General features: G+C 41.8%; 1 protein-coding gene across 1 annotated transcript; it reads left to right on the top strand.

The window, feature by feature from the left end:
• Positions 1-18,509: 18,509 nt before the first annotated feature.
• On the top strand, positions 18,510-21,919 carry LOC130099866 (uncharacterized). Its single transcript, XM_056265613.1, has 3 exons — positions 18,510-19,283; positions 19,497-19,577; positions 21,760-21,919. Exons 1-3 carry the CDS (start codon positions 18,722-18,724, stop codon positions 21,831-21,833), a joined length of 717 nt encoding a protein of 238 aa, XP_056121588.1. The 5' UTR covers positions 18,510-18,721; the 3' UTR covers positions 21,834-21,919.
• Positions 21,920-22,438: the final 519 nt, after the last annotated feature.

The following is a 22,438-nucleotide window of genomic DNA, read 5'->3' as shown; positions in this document are numbered from 1 at the left end:
CTGTATGTATTTGTTCATTCTTAATTAAGGGATAAGTCTGAAACACGCCATAAAATAATTCTATCAATTCATACAGTGCTAGTATGAATTGCAGCTGTATAGATACTGTACACAGGTATCGGGAAGGGAAAAAGGGTATCGGAACATCTCTAATCGTGGTATACTATACCAATGGCATCAAATAGTGTGATATTGTCAGGGTCTTGCTCTGGCAGCTTTGTCTGTGTTGTCTTTGTTTCATGTCTCTATGTTTGTGTTGTGCTTGAACATATGGTTGTGTTTGTGTTGGCCATGTGCTCCTCTGTTCCTGCCTCCTTGTTTCTCTGTACCACGCCCTCTTGTCTAGTTGAGTCCTTGTTTGTCTGAGTGTTGTCACCTGTTCCTCATGTTCTCTGCTCCCTTGTTTCAGTCCTCGTTTACGTGAGTGTGTTCACCTGTTCCTTGTCTAAATGTTCTCACCTGTTCCTCTTGTTAACTCCCTTTATGTGTGTGCTCTTTCCCTCATGTGTTGCCAGTTCGTTGAATGTTGTGCTACTGTTTAAATCTGTGCTACTTAGCTAGTTTCTTGTTACCTAAGTCTATTGTGTTTTATTTGTAGAAGTTTGTTAGTGCTTTAGTTCTGCCATTGGTCCTGTCTGTCTTGTCTCCTGAGTCTCTAGTTCCAGTCCTGCTAGCAGAGCGTCCCTGGCTGCTTGCACTCTGTGCTTTGGTGCAAGCCTGGTGCTTAGCCTGAGATCCCTGAGTGCCTTGCTGTTGTCCTTGGAGGTTCCTGTCTGGCTATTGCTAGTACTCTCAGGTCTCTTTCTGCTCTGAAAACACTACTCTCCAGCCTACAGTCTTCTTGTGCTAGCTACAGCTGCTGCTCTGCAAGTTTTGCTGCAACGGCTGTCTTTGTGTCTCATCCCTGCCTTTTGTCTGGACTGTTCACCTCTCCCACCACATCTTGTCTACTGTTTGTCAATAAACCTGTTAACACTCGTTCTGCATTTGAGTCCTCCTTCATAGACCCGTGACAGATATAGGTAGTCATGCCCTAAATAGAGGCAACTTGTAATTGAAAAACAAAATTACTAGGTTGTTTAAATATTTAAATCTTTAATTTTCTGTTTATGTTATAACCCAGGTGAAAAATATGTATTAAAAATGTACTTAAGTATGTTTTTAGTACAATAGAAATATACTCAAGTATAGTTTTTATACATTTAATAGTATAAATCTACCCTAAACATACTCACGTCTGCTGTCCTGATATACGATGGTAATAATCTGTACAATATTGTGAGCACAGTGTATATTGTTAGCGAACGTGTATATAAGCACGTCTCTCACCAAGACACCTGTCCTGTTCTCCACTGGTTCTCACACCACAACTCAATGTGTCTCTGACCGTTCTGTCTAACATTAACCCTGGCCTGCTCTCTTGGCAGCATAGCAGGCTCATAACTGTACGGCTGTGGTCCGTCATACGAGTAAGTATTTCCTCAGCGACAGAAATGTCATTGCAATCCATTGTTTTCCTGTTGTCTGAATCGACCGTTCTCCCGCCCGTTACGTCACGCCTGCCACGCCCATTTTCAGACGCGGAAGTAAAATTTTCTCACAAAAACGACTCCAGAAGCTTCTGTAGCGTATTTATGAGTATATTTTAAAGAAAATCTAGTTCCTACATTATTTTTCTATACATTGACTCGTTGGGTCCTCTAACCTGAAATATGCCCTTTAACACTCTGCTCAGAGTTTAATTTGGTCGCTTAAAATTACTTAATTTCATGATGTTGAAGTTACATTAACAAATTATGTTTGTTTAACGTAACCCAGTTATGTGGAACCAGTTGACATAAAGTTAATTAAAGCCAACATATCAGAACCTGTTGACATAAAGTTAATTAAAGCCAACATATCCTTGAATCAATCTACATAAATGAAGATGCTATATAAATGAAGATGACTTGACTTAAAGGGTACAAAAACGTACCCATTAAGCACAGCCATACTTGTTGCATTTAATGATGGACAATCTTAATTGAAATGCTTTATTCATTTAAAATAAAATTAAATATGATAGTGTGAGAAATTAATATTTTATTTTATTTTATTTTTATTTTAACTTATTGTACTGAAACCAATATCTTGTGCACTAAAAATGTCTCAATATAGATTTTGGTGAGCTTAATAGGTACGTTAACCCTAGCTCATAACGTTATTGTCTTTTAAGATCACATTATTTTGCGAAATGTCGTAATAGTGCTTCAGGGCCTGTTACTGTAACCCATTAATCTAATCTGAATGCTAACGTTACTGAAATAATTATTTGTGCATCCCTAAGAAATGCAACAGCTTCTGTAACTGTATGATAACTTTAATGTTGTAATTTTACTTAGTCTGAGCTTACTATAGATCACTATGAGTTAGGCTATAAATAATGTTTCTTAAATAATGTTTCTTAAGGTTTCAGGTCTTTCATTAAGTTCAGTATTATTCAGTATTAAAAATATCAAGGATATGTTTTCACAGAATGTTTCTTTCATTATGTAAGCTGATTTTATGTAACAATAAATCACAAAAAAATGACTTGCTTTTCTGGACCTTTGTAGAAAATGGCAGGAATAAGGCCCAGGAGAGGTAAAAAAAACCCAGAAGAGGAGGCTGAATATTATGCATCAATGTGTAAAGACAAGGCTGGATTTGTAGCAAAATATATAAATTCATTCAAAGGTAAGTAACAGACCTATGTTAAAGTCAGGGATTTCCAACCCTGCTCTAAATCTTTAGTTACAACTTTTCTCTGACTAATCAGACTAATTCTTTGTTAGGTCGGGGAGTGTTCACCACTTCTCATTTTCATAAAGGAGATTTTCTGATTTTCTATCAAGGAGATGTCATAAATAAAGAAGAATATGAAAGAAGACTCAAATTATATGACATTCACTCGAAGTGTTTTTATTTGAATTCCGTTTTAATGGAAAACAATTATGGTATGTATATGGCTTTACTTAATGTACAATGTCTTACAAATATACAGAGTTGTAAGTCAACCAGAAATACAAACTGCATGTTCTGCAAGTAATAACAACAGTAATAGTAAACTAGTGACTTGCATTTACGTATTGCGTAATTGAATCGGTTATTATACCTTTAGTTATAGTAGCATTATGTTTTTTAATGTTTCAGGGTTGATGCGGCCAAAGAAGATGGATTTTTAGGGCGTCTTGTGAATGATAGTCACATGAACCCCAACAGCAAAATGAAAATTATTACAGTGGACAAAAAGCCCCATTTGTGTTTATTTGCTATAAAGGACATTAGTCCTGGGGAAGAAATCTGTTATAACTATGGGGATTCTAAATGGCCATGGAGACACCAGGTATAGATAACACTTATTTCTTAAATGTTATTTTGCTCTAAACAATTACTCAAACATAAGCTTTAATCATGCTGAGAATTTGTGTTATTTAATAATTAAAGTATACTTTGTTGTTAATCTACGCAGGTAACTTCTGAGACTGAAGAACCTGCCTCGCTCGTCTGTGGAGATGGGAGTAAAACACCACTGATGGTAAGTGTTTATGAAAAGTGAATGCATTTTGGGTCCTATAGTTTTATTCTATACTCGTATAAACACACAGGTTTCTGTTAAAATAGTTTATCAATCATGTTGAGAATTTCATTTGTTAATACTTTGTTGTTAATCTACGTAGGTAACTTCTGAGACTGAAGAACCTGCCTCACTCGTCTGTGGAGATGGGAGTAAAACATCACATATGGTAAGTGTGAAGTGTGTGTGTAACCTATAATGGTATTAATCAGGGTAAAGGAATCCTGCTCTTGGAGAGCCACTGTCCTTCAGAGAGTTACGCCCATTTCACACCGCACATGCAAGTAATACGTAAGCAACACATCATTTTTTGGCACCTAAGAGCAATCACATAGCATGCGTAAGCAGCAGTGCAGCCATCATTTCAGAGCCAAGTCTATTTTTATTGCCCTGCTCATGCTGATTGGGGTATATGTAGTGATATACCGATGTGAAAATTGTGGCCGATACCGATAACCGATATTAATATTGCTGTTATGGCCGATACCGATATTTACCGATGCCGATACCTCTGTATAGAAAACACATAGCGAGGATTAGGGCTGCACGATATTGGTAAAAAACGACATTGCGGTATTTTATTTTTCTGCTATATATATTGCTATATAAAAAACAATTTCACCAGATGACTTGAATAGCTCTATTTGGAAAGAATGAATCATTCTAGAATGACTGGGCTGGTTTTGTCATGGAGTATCTGCATAGAAACTAATATTAATAGAATGTTAACTAATGTAGTTTTAGACTTTAATAAATGGAACCTTATTGTAAAGTGTTTCCGATTTATGTCTCTTGAGTTCAGTGTTGGACAGATCAGTTGTTTTAACCATTCATTAAAGTGAATCGGTTCAAAGGAGTCGTTAGTTCACAAATCGGACGTGTCATTAACGGACCACGGCACACGTGTGATTATCCAGGGAGTTTAGGACATCGCACAAGATTTGTCTCAACACAGAAAATATTTCATCACTAGATAAGATTTTTTTTTGTTTATTGAAAGTGTGGTTTATGTCATCTGAATGTGTGGAAAGCTTTTCAGAGATAACAAGGCAACTTTATTTTAGCACAATTCACAACCAGTGGGAGTTCAGAAAAAAAAACTTCGGTTTTCCGACCTTTTACCATCGTGTATTCTCAAAGATATTCAGTCAACTCAATTCATTAATATGCGCGAGGGAGAGAGAGAGAGAGCAAGACAGTTTGAAGACGGCGCGCGCGCGACCGGGGCTTTCACTCTCTCTGCTCGTTCTCTCAGTTAAACAAGCGCAGCAGTCAGTCATCTATCACTTCTACATCACTCATCTACATCACTCACCGGTCAAATAAGGTTTTGGCGGGACAAAAATACGCCTAAGTAAGGCTGACAGAAAACAGTGCGCAAGTTCCAGTCTTCTTGCTCTTGATGTTTAAACTGAATGACTTGTGCTTGTACATGCGCTTGTGCAAAAACAAACATCCCCGCCCCCACACTCACATACACACTTCAAATACACAGGAATGATTATCGGCCTGTTCACATTGGCCCTATTTTGACATCGGAACGATACCGATGTGTAAAAAATTGACCATATCGGCCGATATTATATCGGCGGCCGATATATCGTGCACCACTAGTTATATGTGTACGTGGCGATGACATATTTCTGCTAAAATCTCAGCCAGCGCATGTTGCGTTAATGGGGAACAATGGCGCTTTTCACTCAGGTTTTCACTTACAGTTAACAAAGTGAGTTTAATCATCCACACAGAAGTCATACATCAACAACAGTAAAGGGGAAGGGCTTCAAGCTATACATTTCATTCGACATTCACAAATATGAAAAAAAGGAAAAATTATTGCATCACACGTCAATCACTCGCTCCTATGGTGAATAAACCCTTTATGCTCCCACATCATCAATACACTGCTTACACGTGCAGTGTAAAACAGGCATTTCCCTTATTAAATTGTGTTTCATGTCCTCATATTTACTGTTGATGTCATGTTGTGGGGGTTGGGTGAATATCCAGGTCTAGGTTACTACAGTCAGATTGGGATGTGTGTTGTGTTTCATGTCCTCATATTTACTGTGTATGTCATGTTGTGGGGGTTGGGTGAAGATCCAGGTTTAGGTTACCTCAGTCAGATTGGAATATGTGTTGTGTTTTATGTCCTCATATTTACTGTGTATGTCATGTTGTGGGGGTTGGGTGAAGATCCAGGTTTAGGTTACCTCAGTCAGATTGGGATATGTGTTGTGTTTTATGTCCTCATATTTACTGTGTATGTCATGTTGTGGGGGTTGGGTGAAGATCCAGGTTTAGGTTACCTCAGTCAGATTTGGATATGTGTTGTGTTTTATGTCCTCATATTTACTGTGTATGTCATGTTGTGGGGGTTGGGTGAAGATCCAGGTTTAGGTTACCTCAGTCAGATTGGGATATGTGTTGTGTTTTATGTCCTCATATTTACTGTGTATGTCATGTTGTGGGGGTTGGGTGAAGATCCAGGTTTAGGTTACCTCAGTCAGATTGGGATATGTGTTGTGTTTTATGTCCTCATATTTACTGTGTATGTCATGTTGTGGGGGTTGGTTGAAGATCCAGGTTTAGGTTACCTCAGTCAGATTGGAATATGTGTTGTGTTTTATGTCCTCATATTTACTGTGTATGTCATGTTGTGGGGGTTGGGTGAAGATCCAGGTTTAGGTTACCTCAGTCAGATTGGGATATGTGTTGTGTTTTATGTCCTCATATTTACTGTGTATGTCATGTTGTGGGGGTTGGGTGAAGATCCAGGTTTAGGTTACCTCAGTCAGATTTGGATATGTGTTGTGTTTTATGTCCTCATATTTACTGTGTATGTCATGTTGTGGGGGTTGGGTGAAGATCCAGGTTTAGGTTACCTCAGTCAGATTGGGATATGTGTTGTGTTTTATGTCCTCATATTTACTGTGTATGTCATGTTGTGGGGGTTGGGTGAAGATCTAGGTTTAGGTTACCTCAGTCAGATTGAGATATGTGTTGTGTTTTATGTCCTCATATTTACTGTGTATGTCATGTTGTGGGGGTTGGGTGAAGATCCAGGTTTAGGTTACCTCAGTCAGATTGAGATATGTGTTGTGTTTTATGTCCTCATATTTACTGTGTATGTCTGGGGGTTGGTTGAAGATCCAGGTTTAGGTTACCTCAGTCAGATTGGGATGTGTGTTGTGTTTTATGTCTTCATATTTACTGTGTATGTCATGTTGTGGGGGTTGGGTGAAGATCCAGGTCTAGGTTACTACAGTCAGATTGAGATATGTGTTGTGTTTTATGTCCTCATATTTACTGTGTATGTCATGTTGTGGGGGTTGGGTGAAGATTCAGGTTTAGGTTACCTCAGTCAGATTGGGATATGTGTTGTGTTTTATGTCCTCATATTTACTGTTGGCAAGGCAAGGTATCGCAGGCAAGGCCTCTCGCTCTCCCTCTCTCTCTCCGCGCTACACGGTTTGGCGCTGACGCACATACAGTAGGCTATGTTCTGTCTCGCATGCAGCTCTAGATTCTAGGAGATTTGAACTTATTTACGGGTCGTGTTGCTGTTTTATCAGTCAGATCAGCGTAGCACTCAATAATCGGGACAAGAGAGGTCCCTAACGGGACAAATAAATTAGGCCCAAAAATCGGGATATAATCCTCATATTTACTGTGTATGTCATGTTGTGGGGGTTGGGTGAAGATCCAGGTTTAGGTTACCTCAGTCAGATTGGGATGTGTGTTTTGTTTTATGTCCTCATATTTACTGTGTATGTCATCTCATATTTACTGTGTATGTCATGTTGTGGGGGTTGGGTGAAGATCTAGGTTTAGGTTACCTCAGTCAGATTGGGATATTTGTGAATATCCAGGTTTCTCTGAGTACAGCTAGACTGGGCCATTAATATTTACTAATAATTTTTCTTACTGATAAAACATACATTGGTTATGATTAGTGCTGGGCAAGTTAACGCATTATTATCGCGTTAACGCATTTATTAATTAATGCCGACAATTTTTTTATCGCGCGTTAATGCAGTTTTTTTTTTTATTATTATTTTGAAAGTCCGTTGCTCACTGGGTCTGAATACACATAGGCCTACAGTCAAACCATGATCACAGGAGGGGTGGGATGTTGGTCAGCCAGCAAATAACCCACCCAAACCAGCAGTGGAGAGGCTTTGGCAGGTTCTCTCAGGTGAACAGAAAGGGAGACAGCGCTTCGCGAGTGAATGACAGGCGCTCTATGGATAGTAACCATGGCAACGGCTTCTGTGCAATACGCAGCTGTAGCCTTTTTAACTTAAATTAAAATTATACATAACTTTACCTGATAGGCCTGCGTTTAGTTTAGCGGGGAAGCTCTGCCATGTGTGAATTCCCTCCTGTTGATGTCCTGATAACTATTTAGATTCTGGAAACTCACAAACAGCGAGCCGAGGATCAGTCTCTCTTCCAATGATTTGTGCTGCGCGTCGTGTACAAAAAGTTAGACAATTCAACTTCGGCAACGCGCGAGCATGACCGCAACAGTTTCACAGGAACGCACCCGCTTGTCGCTGGACCTGTGCTCGACCACTTCACCTCACTCTAGGCTAATTTATACTTCTGCATCGGACCTACGCCGGAGCCTCTACGCTATAGACTACGCGTTGGTTTTCATTTATAGATCTGCGTCGTTGTCCGCGTTGACGCGCAATTACACATGCAGAGGGAGAGTGTGAAACCCGGGGAGCGGTTCTAGCAATCACAGCGCTTGCGGTGCGCGTAGAATTGACGTTACATTTTTGGAGAGATGCACGTCAGGCGCGCTACACAGCTACGGCGTGAGTTCGACGCAGAAGTATAAATTGGGCTTTACCTAAGTTTAATGTAATCTTACGTGGGAAACCATGGCATGCCATGACCAAACCTAAGCTGCTATCAGAGAAGTAACGTTGGTCGACTTATATCTGTAGTAGTGATCATGACCCTTTGACTACATAGACTGTTTCTGCTGCTCCCTGATACAAGATACCTGTTCAGAAAAAAAAGAAAAAGAAAACTGGACTCTTTTAACAAGCTAGATAAAAGGTAATGCCCTGGCAGTGGCAAATAGCTTTGTTTAAATATTTAATTTGATTACATTAATGTTTAAGTTGAGATTTACAAGAAATATTTTATTGATACTGTGTAAAGGGAATACTGCTGGTATAAAAGCACCTTATTTGTTTAAAGTTTTTGCAAACCACATGTTATTGCACTTTTGTAGCAGTACATTTAAATCAAAAGTGCGCAATACACCACTTTAGAATTCATTATTCAATTTCGCGCGTAACAATGCGATTAATCGCGATAAAATCATGCGATTAATCGCGATGAAATTTTTTTATCGTTGCCCAGCACTAGTTATGATATTTAATTGATTTAAACCCAAACCTTTTAGTTAAACTTCTAACATCTATTTGAAGTTTACATTAATTTTAATTTAATATTTTAATAGACTTTATTTTAAGAATTGTTTTTTTTTTTCAACAGATTTGCAAACATGACATCAATTTTTCAGCTGTGTTAAGCTTGGATAAATGTGCCATCTGTAATGGGCCCTATTCTGCATTTAAGTGGATTGGTGTAAAGTGTAAGAGTAAGTACTATGTTTTGACTAGTAAAATATACTGTAATGTGTACGGTAATGTGTTACTAGTATCTATTTATTTATTAACTTCCCAACCCTTTTGGTAGATACTATCTAATTTATAGCAAATCTCAAGAACCAAACTTATATTTATTATTCTATCTAGTTTGCTCATGTTTCTGGCATAAATCTTGCTACAACAAGAATGTGACGCCTTACCCTGACTCATTTATATCAGTAAGTGAATTTTATCAAATAATCTTTAAAAGAATAGTTCACTAATATATATATATATTTTTTTAAAGGTTGTAAATATCTATATTTTTAATTAATAAATATTTGTTTTTTATTATAGAATTCTGAAGAAGCATTATCTAGTGAGGACTCAGATAAGGACTACGTTCCCAGTGGTTTTTCAGAGGATTCGGAATCAGACATGGTGTCTTCAGAACTGGAGTGTCCTAAACCACTCTCCAACTTTGAAAATAGGGCTGAGGATACCATAGAATGTGGGGAAGGTCCATCAGTACCGTCCTCTGAAATATCCACTTCAGGACATAAGAATTACTGTTATATTTGTGGAAAGCCCCAATCGAAATTCACAAGACCAGGGTTCTAAATTAACTTTTTTGATCACCAGCCAATGTGGCTGGTAACTTTCTAAAGTTACCAGCCAATCAGAATTTCCACTAGCCAAATTTTTTTCCGGTGAAAATAAGAGAAATTATGAGTGCCACTGAATGCATTTGATCATTTTATTAACATTGTTGGCATGAAAAACACATATAAAGTACAATACAACACAGAAAGTGCAAACATTTCATTTCAAGTTTGGTATCTATCTATCTATCTATCTATCTATCTATCTATCTATCTATTTGGGATGTGCACGAATATTCAAATTTTCGATCTGTAATTCAAAAAATAAAATACTATTCAAATTTTTTTCTTCTTTTTTTTTCAGTTATAATTAAATGCACTGAGTGGAGCGTGTTTAACAAGTGGATTATATTTGATCACATAATGTCGTTGTCTGCCTCACGAAGTTTGGAATTACTTAGTTTAATTAATAATTGATTAAAAGTAATTCCATTTTGTAATAGGCTATAATTTTCATCTGAGTTATCATAATATCACCACCACAATATATAGGCCTATAAGAAATCACATGAAATACAAAGAAACACCAGTCGACTGAGGAAGCAGCTGTCCATCACTGCATTAACGACTGCAGGACAGCAGCTGTACCCCAAGGGAATCATGATCCGAGATGATATCTTCTGGTAGCAAAATGATTTTGAGACATATGCTTCCTTTAAATTTAGTTGAGGGATACAGGTTTAAGAACAGAAAACGCAAAGTGCTGTTACTTCACTTTGCACACACACACGTGTCTCTGCAACGTCTGTGTCAGCGCAGCGCGTTTTCTCACTCGAGCATGTGGATATTATTGTTTTTCTCAACATGAACGTGAAACAATATAATCATGCTTACTCGAGTATGTACGTTCTGTACGATAACTGCGCAGTCTGCTTTTTTTAGCGTTTTTTTCCCCGTTCGCGCTGCTTGAGCTTAAATGCTTTTGCTGTTTATATTTTTTGTTTACACATATTGTTTAATGTTTTCAACTAAAAGAAAACCTTAAGATATATAGTAAGCTTGTTGTGTATATTGCCTAATGTATAAGCTTGTTCAGAAATAATGACAAAAACCTTAAACTTAAAAAAATAACGTATCTCTCGTTAAACGACATTTAAATTTAAACCCAGAAGTCTGTCCCAACCACCTCCGCATTTAGTTTAATCTTAACTTTTTACTTTACTTTACTAGCTCCCTCCTCTTTCAGTCTATGCTCCCTGCTCTGGCTCCATTCGTTCTTCATCTTCCTTGTGTTTTCTGGTGGACGGACGCTCCGTTCGTTTCCATGATCATTTCTCGCGCTGGTTTCACTGCTAACTGCGCGCAGCCAATGGGCGTATGAAACGTCATCACGTAGCATTACGGCACAGTGTTCATGGGAAATGTAGGAAGTACGGCCAGGGGGATAAATGACCGAGAACAGAGCCTTATGCATCACCGGCCAAACTGGCTAGTAAGTTCCCTTTCAAGGGAACTTCGAGCTGCGTTTGAGACGCGGTGGGAACGCTCTGCGTGATTGCGTCATGAAGCACGTGTAAAATCAGTCCAATGGAAGCCCGATACGTCATAGGTGACGTCATAGACCAGGAAACTATAAAGCACCCTTGAAAACAGACCGCGACAGCTTCTGTTGTCTTCAGTAAGCGCTCTCTGTTACTCTGTCCTTGTCTATTTATTGTTGTCTGTCCGATCATTCATATATATATATCATTATGGCGAGCAAGCAAGATTACAAACGTTGTGTTGTCCCTTGCCCTCGTTTCATTACGGGTGGGGACACACATCAGATGTGTGTTGCTTGTTTGGGAGTGGAGCATGCTCAGTCGGTCCTCGAGGGGGCTGACTGCGAGCATTGCATGAGTTTGTCCATGAAAACTCTCCGCTCTCGCCGGGCATTCTTTGAGGAGGATGGTTCGGTTTGTGTTCCCCGAGGTGCGGGTCCCGCGGCTGCCGAGGCACTGCGGCGGCGTTCATCTTGGGGTTCACATATGGATTTAGTAGCGGGGTTTGAGACGGGCCCCGCCCTTTCTCAGCCCTTACCTGCTGGATCCGGTGTCCCAGCCCAGGAAGGAGCCCGCTCTGCGGTTTCTCCTCCCCAGGTTGAGACACCACTGTTGCGGCTATCCAGTTCTGAGGAACTGGATGTCGTTGATATGGGGGAATTTGAGTTTTCGCCAGCTCATACCCCTGCTGATGAGGAGCTTATGGAGGTTTTATCTCGTGCTGTTACTAAATTAAATATTGAGTGGCCAGCTGATGATATTGATGTTGAATCAAGAAAGAGTCTTCTAGATGAACGTTATTTACCATCTAGATCACGACCTCCTCGTCGGGAACTCCCGTTTTTTCCTGATCTTCACACTGAGGTGTCCAGATCGTGGAATAAACCGGCGTCTTTCAGAGTTCATAATCCTCAAACTAGTAATTATAGTAAAGTTAGAGGTATGGATAATTATGGTTATTTGACGATGCCTCGTGCGGAAGAGACGCTTGCGAGCTATCTCTCCCCCGAGTCAGCGTCATCACTGAAAGCCCCGACGTTACCCACCAGACCATTAAAAAATACATCAATGCTGGTGGGTAAAGCGTATTCGGCAGCAGGTCAGGCTGCAGCATGTTTACATACGATGTCGATTTTACAAGCTTATCAGGCTGACCTGCTGAGGGACATGGATGATTGTGAGGAAGTTAGTGCTGAGACTGTTCGTGAATTACGTCGCACAACCGATCTATCTCTCCGGGCCACCAAGGAGACGGCTAAATCAGTTGGCCGTTCTATGGCAGCCCTGGTGGCCACGGAGCGTCATTTATGGTTGAATCTTTCTGAAATCAAGGATAAAGATAGATCTGTTCTTCTGGACGCACCGCTTTCTCCTACAAGTCTGTTCGGCGATGCTATAAATTGTGTTGTCGATAGGTTTCAAGAAAATAAAAAACAAGCGGCTGCGTTTCAGAGGTTTCTTCCTCGCCGGTCCAGTGTCCCCGAGGCTGCGCGTAATATAAAGATAGAGCAGCCTCGTCCGTCTACGAGCTCCGCACACAGATTCCAGCAGAAACAGAGCGTCGCTGCTCGGGCTCCTCCACAATCTGGGGTTCCCGAGTGGCGTTCGCAGTCCAGGCCTGGTGGGGGTAGACAGGATCTGAGGACTGTCATCTCCAAGAGAGCCTGGACTAAGAAGAAGTCCTGACGCCGAGTGTGCCAGGCTTCTGAGGGTGGTCCCCTCCAAGGAGGAACGATTCCGAGGAACCGTTTCTCTTTGGCCCAGCGTTGCCACGTCGGTTGTTCCCTGCCGGTTCGCCGTTTCAGGGCACCGAGGTGTCAGCGTCCCCGTACAATCCTCTGAGGAGGGTTGTAGAACGGTCAGTTCGGTTGTTCCCTGCCGGTTCGCCGCTTCAGGGCGCCGAAATGATTGTTCAATCAAATCCAGAGGCCAGTCTCGAGGGACTGGTTCCCTTATCAGAATTTCTGGCAGCGTGGAAACTTCTGCCAAATATTTCTTTATGGGTCCTGCACATAATAGAAAAGGGTTACAGAATTCAGTTCGGTTCTCGTCCGCCCAGATTTCAAGGGGTCCTTCCCACAGTGGTGGACCCGCAGCAGGCTCTGGTTATGGAGCAGGAAGTTCTGACACTTCTTCAAAAAGGAGAGATAGAGAGGGTGCCTCCTCCCAGCAGAGAGTCAGGGTTTTACAGCCGTTACTTCATTGTTCCGAAAAAGGATGGAGGGTTGCGTCCTATTCTGGATCTGCGCCAGTTAAACAGCAGAGTTCAGAAACTCAAGTTCAGGATGCTCACACTCAAGCAAATTGTTTCACAGATTCAGTCCGAGGACTGGTTTGTCACAATAGACCTGAAAGACGCTTATTTCCATGTATCTATCCATCCTCATCACAGGAAGTTCCTGAGGTTCGCTTTCGGGGGCGAAGCTTACCAGTATCGGGTTCTGCCGTTTGGCCTAGGTTTATCACCCCGCACCTTTACAAAATGCGTGGATGCAGCTCTGGCTCCCTTGAGACTCCAGGGCATTCGCGTATTAAATTATATCGACGATTGGTTGATTTTAGCTCAGTCAGAGCAGTTGGCGGTTCGGCATCGAGATGTCGTTCTGTCTCACATAAAGGAGTTGGGGTTGCGGCTCAACACCAAGAAGAGTGTTCTCCTCCCTACGCAGAGGACCACTTTTTTAGGTGTAATTTGGGATTCGACCACAATGCAGGCATGTCTATCTCCTGCTCGGATCACTGCGATTCTCACAGCCGTAAAAAATGTAAAACTAGGCCAGTCACTCACTGTGAAACAGTTTCAGACTGTTGGGGCTCATGGCAGCAGCGTCCAACGTGATTACTTTTGGCCTGCTGTACATGAGACCCCTGCAGTGGTGGCTCAGAACCAAGGGGTTTTCTCCGAGGGGAAATCCGTTCCGCAAGATCAAGGTCACGCGGCTATGCCTTCGTGCTTTGGTCATGTGGAAGAAACCTTGGTTCCTCGCCCAGGGCCCAGTGCTGGGAGCTTCTTGTCGACGCGTCACGCTTTCGACGGATGCTTCCCTCACGGCGCAAGGTCTTTGGCAGGACCATCATCTGTCATGGCACATAAATCGTTTGGAGATGATGGCGGTATTTCGAGCTCTCAAATATTTCCTGCCAGACCTGAGAGGCCATCATGTGTTGGTTCGTACGGACAACACGTCAGTGGTTTCATATATCAACCATCAGGGGGGTCTGAGGTCACGTCACCTTTGCAAGCAGGCCCATCAGATCCTCCTATGGGCCCAGGGGAAGTTGCTATCTCTCAGAGCAGTTTACATTCCGGGGCGTCAGAATGTGGGAGCAGATATACTGTCAAGGCAGGGGCTGAGGCCCGGGGAGTGGAGACTTCACCCCGAGGTGGTGGAGCTCCTGTGGGAGAAATTTGGTCGTGCTCAGATAGACCTTTTCGCATCCTCAGATACAACCCATTGTCCCATGTGGTTCTCTCTCACGCACCCAGCTCCTCTCGGACTGGATGCGATGGTGCAGGTGTGGCCGAGGCTGCACCTGTATGCATTTCCCCCGATATCATTGCTCCCGGGGGTTCTGGAGAGGGTTCGCCGGGAAGGGGCCCGTCTGCTACTAATAGCCCCTTACTGGCCGACTCGAGTTTGGTTCTCGGACTTGGTGTCTCTTCTGAACGGCTCTCCCATGGAGATTCCAATCAGGAGGGACCTGCTGTCCCAGGTAGAGGGCACGATTTTTCACCCTCGGCCGGAGTTGTGGAAACTGTGGGCCTGGCCTCTGAGGGGGCCAGGCTCATAGAATCCGGTCTCTCGACTGAGGTCGTTGAGACCATTCTCCATTCCAGAGCCCCTTCCACGAGAAGACTTTATGCGCTGAAATGGAAATTATTCTCCACCTGGTGTGGTGAGCGTCAGTTAGATCCTGTTAACTGCCCTGTTGGTTCAGTTCTCGATTTTCTGCAAGACCGTTTCTCTGCTGGATTATCTCCTTCCACCTTAAAAGTGTATGTGGCGGCTATATCGGCCTATCATACCCCTCTGGGGGGTACTTCTATTGGGAGAGATCCTCTGATTATTCGTTTTCTCCGTGGTACATTGAGGTTGAGACCTGCACTGCACTCTAGAGCACCGGCTTGGGATTTAGCCATTGTACTTGAAGGTCTGGCTCTGGCTCCCTTCGAGCCTATTGAAGAGGTTTCAGAAAAATTCCTCACTTTGAAAGCTTTGTTTCTCCTTGCTATTTCTTCTATCAAGAGAATTGGAGATTTGCATGCCCTGTCGGTTGCTCCTTCATGCCTGGAATTTGCACCTGGTATGGTGAAAGCATTTCTATACCCTAAACCGGGCTATATACCTAAGGTCCCAGTGAATGTTGGGGGTCCAATAGTGTTGCAGGCCTTTTATCCTCCACCTTTTAATACCCCAGATCAGGAACAATTGAACCTGTTATGTCCAGTTCGGGCATTGGATGCCTACGTTCACAGAGCTGCCCTGTGGCGTAAGTCAGAGCAATTATTTGTATGTTTTGGGTCACCCAGAAGAGGGTGCCCTGCATCGAAACAGGTTATGAGCAAATGGATAGTCGAGGCTATTTCATTGGCTTATGAAGCGGCCGGTCAGCCTTCACCTATGGCTGTACGGGCCCATTCTACTAGGAGTATGGCGGCCTCTACGGCCTTAGTTTCGGGTGTTTCCCTTCTTGACATTTGTAATGCGGCAGGCTGGTCCTCCCCGCATACATTTGTCAGGTTTTATGACCTTGACCTCTCCACTCCTGGGGCGAGGTTGCTTGCTTCTTAGTGTGCGCCAAGGACTTCACACAGAACGGGCATTTGTCACTATGGCGTAGTGGGTATGGGGTTCCCACCGCGTCTCAAACGCAGCTCGAAGTTCCCTTGAAAGGGAACGTCTCAGGTTACGTATGTAACCCTGGTTCCCTGAGAGGGAACGAGACGCTGCGTTTGCCTGCCATACTTCCTGCATACCCTGATCGACTTACTTCAGACTTTTCAGAAGCTGTCGCGGTCTGTTTTCAAGGGTGCTTTATAGTTTCCTGGTCTATGACGTCACCTATGACGTATCGGGCTTCCATTGGACTGATTTTACACGTGCTTCATGACGCAATCACGCAGAGCGTTCCCACCGCGTCTCAAACGCAGCTCGAAGTTCCCTTGAAAGGGAACCAGGGTTACATACGTAACCTGAGACGTTTTTATTAACACCCGCCAAAATGAATTTTAACCCGCATTTGGCGGGTTGGCGGGTGTTAATTTAGAACCCTGCACAAGACACTTAAAAATTCATGAAAACACAAATGTGGATGTTGCTAGGGCTCTGGCCTTGCCGAAGCATTCCAAGGAACGTAAAAACCTGCTGGACAAACTACGAAATAAAGGAAATTATGATCATAATGCAAGTGTTTTAGCCAGTGGATCTGGGCAATTAAAACTCAAACGTAAACCGAAGAACAATTACAATCCAAATGATTATGTGAATTGCATGTATTGCCATGCAATGTTCCTACGCAGAGATCTGTGGAGACATGTACGGAACTGTCCTTCTAAGTCAGTGGATCAGGAACAACCAGGAAGAAATAAGGTACTGGCTTTAGCGACAATGTCTGATTCAGTTCTGTGTCAGAAAACTTCACAGAGTGTTTGGAAACTCCTAACACCAATGAAAGATGATGACATCTCTGCTGCTGTGCGGAGTGATTTCACTATCCTACAGCTGGCACAATCATTTTTAAATAAACATGGCCAAGATCCGTCTAAATATGATTACATCCGACAGAAGCTAAGAGAGGTTGGAAGGCTTTTGTTGATCCTGAGAAAGCAATTTTCATTGCATACGATTGAGGATGCTGTTAAGCCTGAACATTTTGGGATTGTTACACAGGCTGTCAAAAGAGTATCTGGGTATGATGCAGCAAAACACACTTACCACACTCCAAGCCTTGCGCTTAAGCTGGGTCACTCTTTGAACAAGTTATGTGATATCATACACTGTAGAGCGTTAATGGCTGAAGATGATGCAAGGATTAAGTCAACCCAGAATTTCAAAAAGTTGTATAATTCTAAGTGGTCGGAACGTGTGTCTCATGGAGCTTTAAAGGGACACTATGCAGCTTTTTTAGCTTAACTGAACAGCTTCAGAGTTATTGAAATGGTTATATAACTTCTTTCGGGTTGAATGGTGGGCGTCTCGACCCCCCCTGGTGCCTGTGAGCGAAAAAAACTCACTTGCAACTTCGGTGCGGCGGGCCGCGTCAGGAAGTATCGCGTGATATCAGCTCTCGCGATGTAACATATTCCTTTACGGCAACTGCACACATACACACAGGAACAAGGTATAGATGGATGGAGTTTGTCACACTATCGTCATGGCTGAGCCGGCATATAAGATGCAGAAAGCTAGGAAAGCATTGTCGGAGGAACAGAGAAAGAGGAAACGGCAGACTGACCGAGCGAGGAGTCGGACACGAACATAGGCATAATTTGCGGGTGTGTTATGTCCCCATTGAAACTTCTCGCGGCACGGATGTAACGTTACCATTACAAACAAATAAAACATCTCCAGGTAACTCTAGTAGAGCATTCATTTCGTTCGTTTGTTAAATAAGAGGCGATCTGAAATGTGTTATTTTTTAAATCAAGTGACCAAAGTGCTCGTTGCCTCTGCGATCAGTGGTGCAGATAAGTTACAGTGTTCTGTTGTGACGCGCGCCTGAATCCGTTGCGGGGACTGAGAGACTCTCTATATTTTGTTATGGTGAAATCACAAAACCTAATGCACAAAAAACATGTCCCTGCTTGAAATACAACCACTAATAAACAATCGGTTTTGATGAGGAAAATAAACTATACTACTAGTACCGACTAGAACCCAGAACCTCTGACACACTTGGCAAAAGTTCTGCCTCTGGACCATTAAAATTGTCGGATCTATGTATTTAATCACGTGAAAATTCTCACCACTAACAACATATATTATATCTCATTAAACGACAAATTAAACACAATGTACTATTGTATACTATGTAACAGGCCATGTCACGCTCTGAGTGAGTGGTCTTTACGACAGTAACGTTAAATTCAAGCACTCCACAGTAACTCTAAGGGTCGCTGTTTGACAAAAAACGGGATTTCTGCATAATGCCCCTTTAACCACTTTACATGAAGGACATTTTAATAAACCATCCACCCTCCCGTTTACTGAAGATGTTCAGCGTCTTCATCAACATCTTGAAATGGTCGCTGATTTAGCTTCTGACAACTTGAAGTAGACTGCATCCACAAAAGTCTATGGAGAACTGTGCAGATCGACTCTTGCCAAAATTATTCTCTTCAATCGAAGGCGTGGAGGAGAAGTTGCAAGGATGCACTTAAAAAGTTTCTTAGAGAGGGACACAGCTCCTCTTCACAAAGATGTTGCTGTTGGCCTTACAGCGTTTGAGCAGAAACTTTGTGCACACTTTAGTCGAGTAGAGATTAGGGGTAAAAAGGAGCGTAAAGTGGCAGTATTGCTATCGCCAGACATGGTCGATGCTTTAACACTTCTCATAAGCAAAAGACAAGAGTGTGGAGTTCCACAAGACAATACATTTCTTTTTGCAAGACCCAGCTGTTTGACTTCGTATAGAGGACAAGACTGTCTCAGGATTTACGCAGATGAGTGTGGTGCTCAGAACCCTGAGCTCCTCCGGTCAACTCAGTTGCGAAAACATGTTGCAACTTTATCACAGGTCCTGAACTTAAAAAACCGTGAGTTGGATCAAGTTGCAGACTTCTTGGGCCATGATATACGTGTCCACAGAGAATATTACAGGCTTCCAGAGGCTACAACCCAGCTGGCCAAAATTTCTAAACTTCTACTTGCCATGGAGAAAGGTTCTCTTAGAAGTCTTCAAGGCAAAACACTAGAAGAAATTGACATTGAAGGTAAGTCTATTAAAGTAAAAAACAAATTGTTTAGTGTATGGTTTATAGTACATTTTATTGTAAAGTTTATCAAGTGAATTGGCTAAGGTACATACAGGCAATATATCTTTACCAAAGTAATAGTTTTCCGAATGGTCATTATGTGATTATTTTATTTGCTCCTGACATTTGCTATACTTAACTTAACACTCAAATTGTTTGTTTTTTTGTTAGAAAACCTAGACTTAACCGATTCAAATCCAAGTGATGACAGTGATGCTGAGGAGACAGATCAACTAACACAAAGTGAAATTGGTAAAAGTGCATAAACATACAAATGGCAAATCATTAAAGTCAAGTTTACCATATGATACACCACTATGTACACCGATCAGGCATAACAATATGACCACTGACAGGTGAAGTGAATAACACTGATTATCTCTTCTCCATGGCGCCTATTAGTGGGTGGGATATATTCGTCAGGAAGTGAAGATTTTGTCCAGAAAGTTGATGTTAGAATTGTGAAAAATTAGTAAGTGTAAAGAGCGAGTTTGACAAGAGCCAAATTGTGATGGTTAGATGACTGGGTGAGACCATCTCTAAAGCTGCAGCTCTTGTGGATGTTCCCAGTGTGCAGTGGTTAGTATCTTTCAAAAGTGGTCCAAGGAAGGAACAGTTGTGAATCAGCAACAGGGTCATAGGCAGCCAAGGCTCATTGATGCATGTGGGGAGTGAATGCTGACCTGTGTGGTCCAATCCAACAGATGAGTTACTGAAGCTCAAACTGCTAAAGAAATTCATGCTGGTTCTGATTGAAAGGTGTCAGAATACACAGTGTATCACAATTTATTGCGTACGGGGCTGCAAAAGTTGGACCAACATAATATTAGAAGGAGGGTCATAATGTTCTATTATGATCGGTGTATATTAGCCTGGCTAACGTCAGACCCAAATGTTAATTTTCTCGTATTTGAGGTGTGGTTTACGAATGCCCAGAGCCGTTTATTGGGTGCTAAGAATGTCTATCAAATGCGCCTGTACCTAGCTCATAGCCAATCGTTTCAATTATACCAGATGACGTATGTAGAGCGACAGAAATTAGACGATGGGTCAGAGATTTATGTGTACACGATGGCGTGTATCTAACGGCCGTTTCACACCGCATGCGTGAGCGACTCGTATTTTTTTCGGCGTGCATGTTAATCAATGAGTGCATTCACACCAGGAGCAGGAGCACTGCGTGAGCGTCGAGCAGGAGCAGCAGTGAAGCGGGGGTTTCGGCGTCGAATCTGTTTTTGCTGCACTGCTCACGTTAAATTAAGGTTTTGATGGACAAAAATAAATATGATTTCACACAAAAAGTGCCCAAAATGCACAGAATAAGCATGTCTAGTGAGTTTTAACAAGAACTTGAGTAGGCAAATAAAAGAAAATAAAGACTCAAAAATATTTATAGAAGATTTAGGCTACCCGGTAAAAACTTGTTTTTAATTATTCAGTTTGGGTGAAAGTTGTGTATTATATAAAAAAAAAAAAAAAGTAAACTAGACAGAAAATATTATATATAAACGTTCTTGTAGTTTATGTAACACAGACAGCTACATAGGCTAGCACAACCCAAATCAAACCCGAGTGTGTGGTTTATTTGTGTTTTGTGTTTTATCCGCGGAGTTGCAGTCTTGTAAACATCGAAAGTATGACTGAAACTAATAGATTGGAGCCATTTTCTGGGTTGTTTTGTTGTTTAACATTTATATGAGAATGTTGTACACCTCCCCATTACAAACTTTCAAGACTATCAATGTTATAAATTACCAACTTCTAAAAACAAATGTATAGTTGTCTTTGTATAGAATTGCTCGCTTATGTAGCTTTGGAGCTGCTGCTGTGACACTGTACGTAAACGCTTCCAGTGTGAATACTGACGCGCTGCTCAAGTGCCGCTCACGCTTGCGGTGTGAAACCTATGTGTGAAACGACCAGGCTGCATCGAAAGGTAACTTCGCGTCTGCTGCCATGTTGGATCCATAGGTATAAACAAACTGCTTTGGTGTGTCGCATAGACGTCGTCATCGTCTTGCTGCTCCCTCCCCGTTCTGTGATTGGTTCCCTCGCTGAGGCGGAAATCTGGTCCATGGAATCCAGACTGCCTAGCAGCGTGAATAAAATCGCGCTGCAGCATGGGGAAACCCAGGCTAGGTGTATATACATATAGTATTAACATCCCAAGGTGGGAAAGCAATTAGACATTAATCTTACAAGAATGGTAAAATCTTCCCTAATAAAAAACCAGCAGGCCAAAACAGCCACTCAACACTTTAGTCAAGACTAGCAATCATTCAAACAAGGCTAGACCAAAGATAATTATTAGACTGGTTAAAAGAATAGGGAGATGAGATCTAGTCATCATGGTGTTTTCTCTACTTTATGCTTGTATATAAATAAACATGTGACACCATAACCTTAATAGTAAACTATATTATTCATACCACAGCACTAAAGCGAGTAAGGCGACCTGTTGAGGATCTTCCAGGCACCTCAGATGGTATGGGCATTTATCTCATTTAACTAGCATGTTTAGCAAGGTTTGATTCAGTTCATGTAGACCAAGCAGTGCCTACTGTATGTTACAGTATTTTATTATTCCTTTCATAGATGATGACGCTGCCTTAGAAAGCCCATCTGCAGGTAAGACAAGACGGAAGTTTTTAACTACTAATCAATTTTATGGATATATAAATGTTAGTTGAAGCTAAAAATCAGTGGCATATAATCTAGATTTTGGTCTGGATCACTTTTTGCATTTGGTTGATTGATTTAAATTAGATGTACATTTGTTTCTGTTTTGTTTTTAAGCAGTTTACCGAAAAAGTAAAAAGAAGGAAAAGTGCAGCAATAGAGAAGAGCATGAACAAGCCGGTAAAAAACACAAACAAAAATGCACAATGAACACTATTAGACAATCGTGAAGATCAAATTTAAATTCCTTTACAAAAATTGTAAAATCTACCTACATACCTGCTTCCCTACAACAGGCCAAAACAGCCACTCAACACTTTAGTCAAGACTACAGGGATGCAAACAGCGCGCTTTTCGGCGCTTTTTATCCCGCTTTTTTCACGTCAGTTTAGGTGACTTATGTGAATCGTGCAGATCCGAAGAGTTTTTTTAAG

Source organism: Rhinichthys klamathensis, unplaced genomic scaffold (genome assembly GCF_029890125.1).
Source record: "Rhinichthys klamathensis goyatoka isolate OS25496 unplaced genomic scaffold, OSU_Roscu_1.1 h1tg000011l_1, whole genome shotgun sequence".
Lineage (NCBI taxonomy): Eukaryota > Metazoa > Chordata > Actinopteri > Cypriniformes > Leuciscidae > Rhinichthys > Rhinichthys klamathensis.
Note: the sequence above shows the minus strand (reverse complement) of the source record. Positions and strands in the feature narration are given on the sequence as shown.

Bases quoted from the DNA above. Each gene is read 5' to 3' on its own strand.
- LOC130099866 (XM_056265613.1), top strand. From the start codon at position 18,722: ATGCACTTAAAAAGTTTCTTAGAGAGGGACACAGCTCCTCTTCACAAA. The intron at 19,284-19,496 runs GTAAGTCTATTA...TTTTTTTGTTAG, and splicing joins AGAAGAAATTGACATTGAAG to AAAACCTAGACTTAACCGAT. The intron at 19,578-21,759 runs GTAAAAGTGCAT...TTCATACCACAG, and splicing joins ACTAACACAAAGTGAAATTG to CACTAAAGCGAGTAAGGCGA.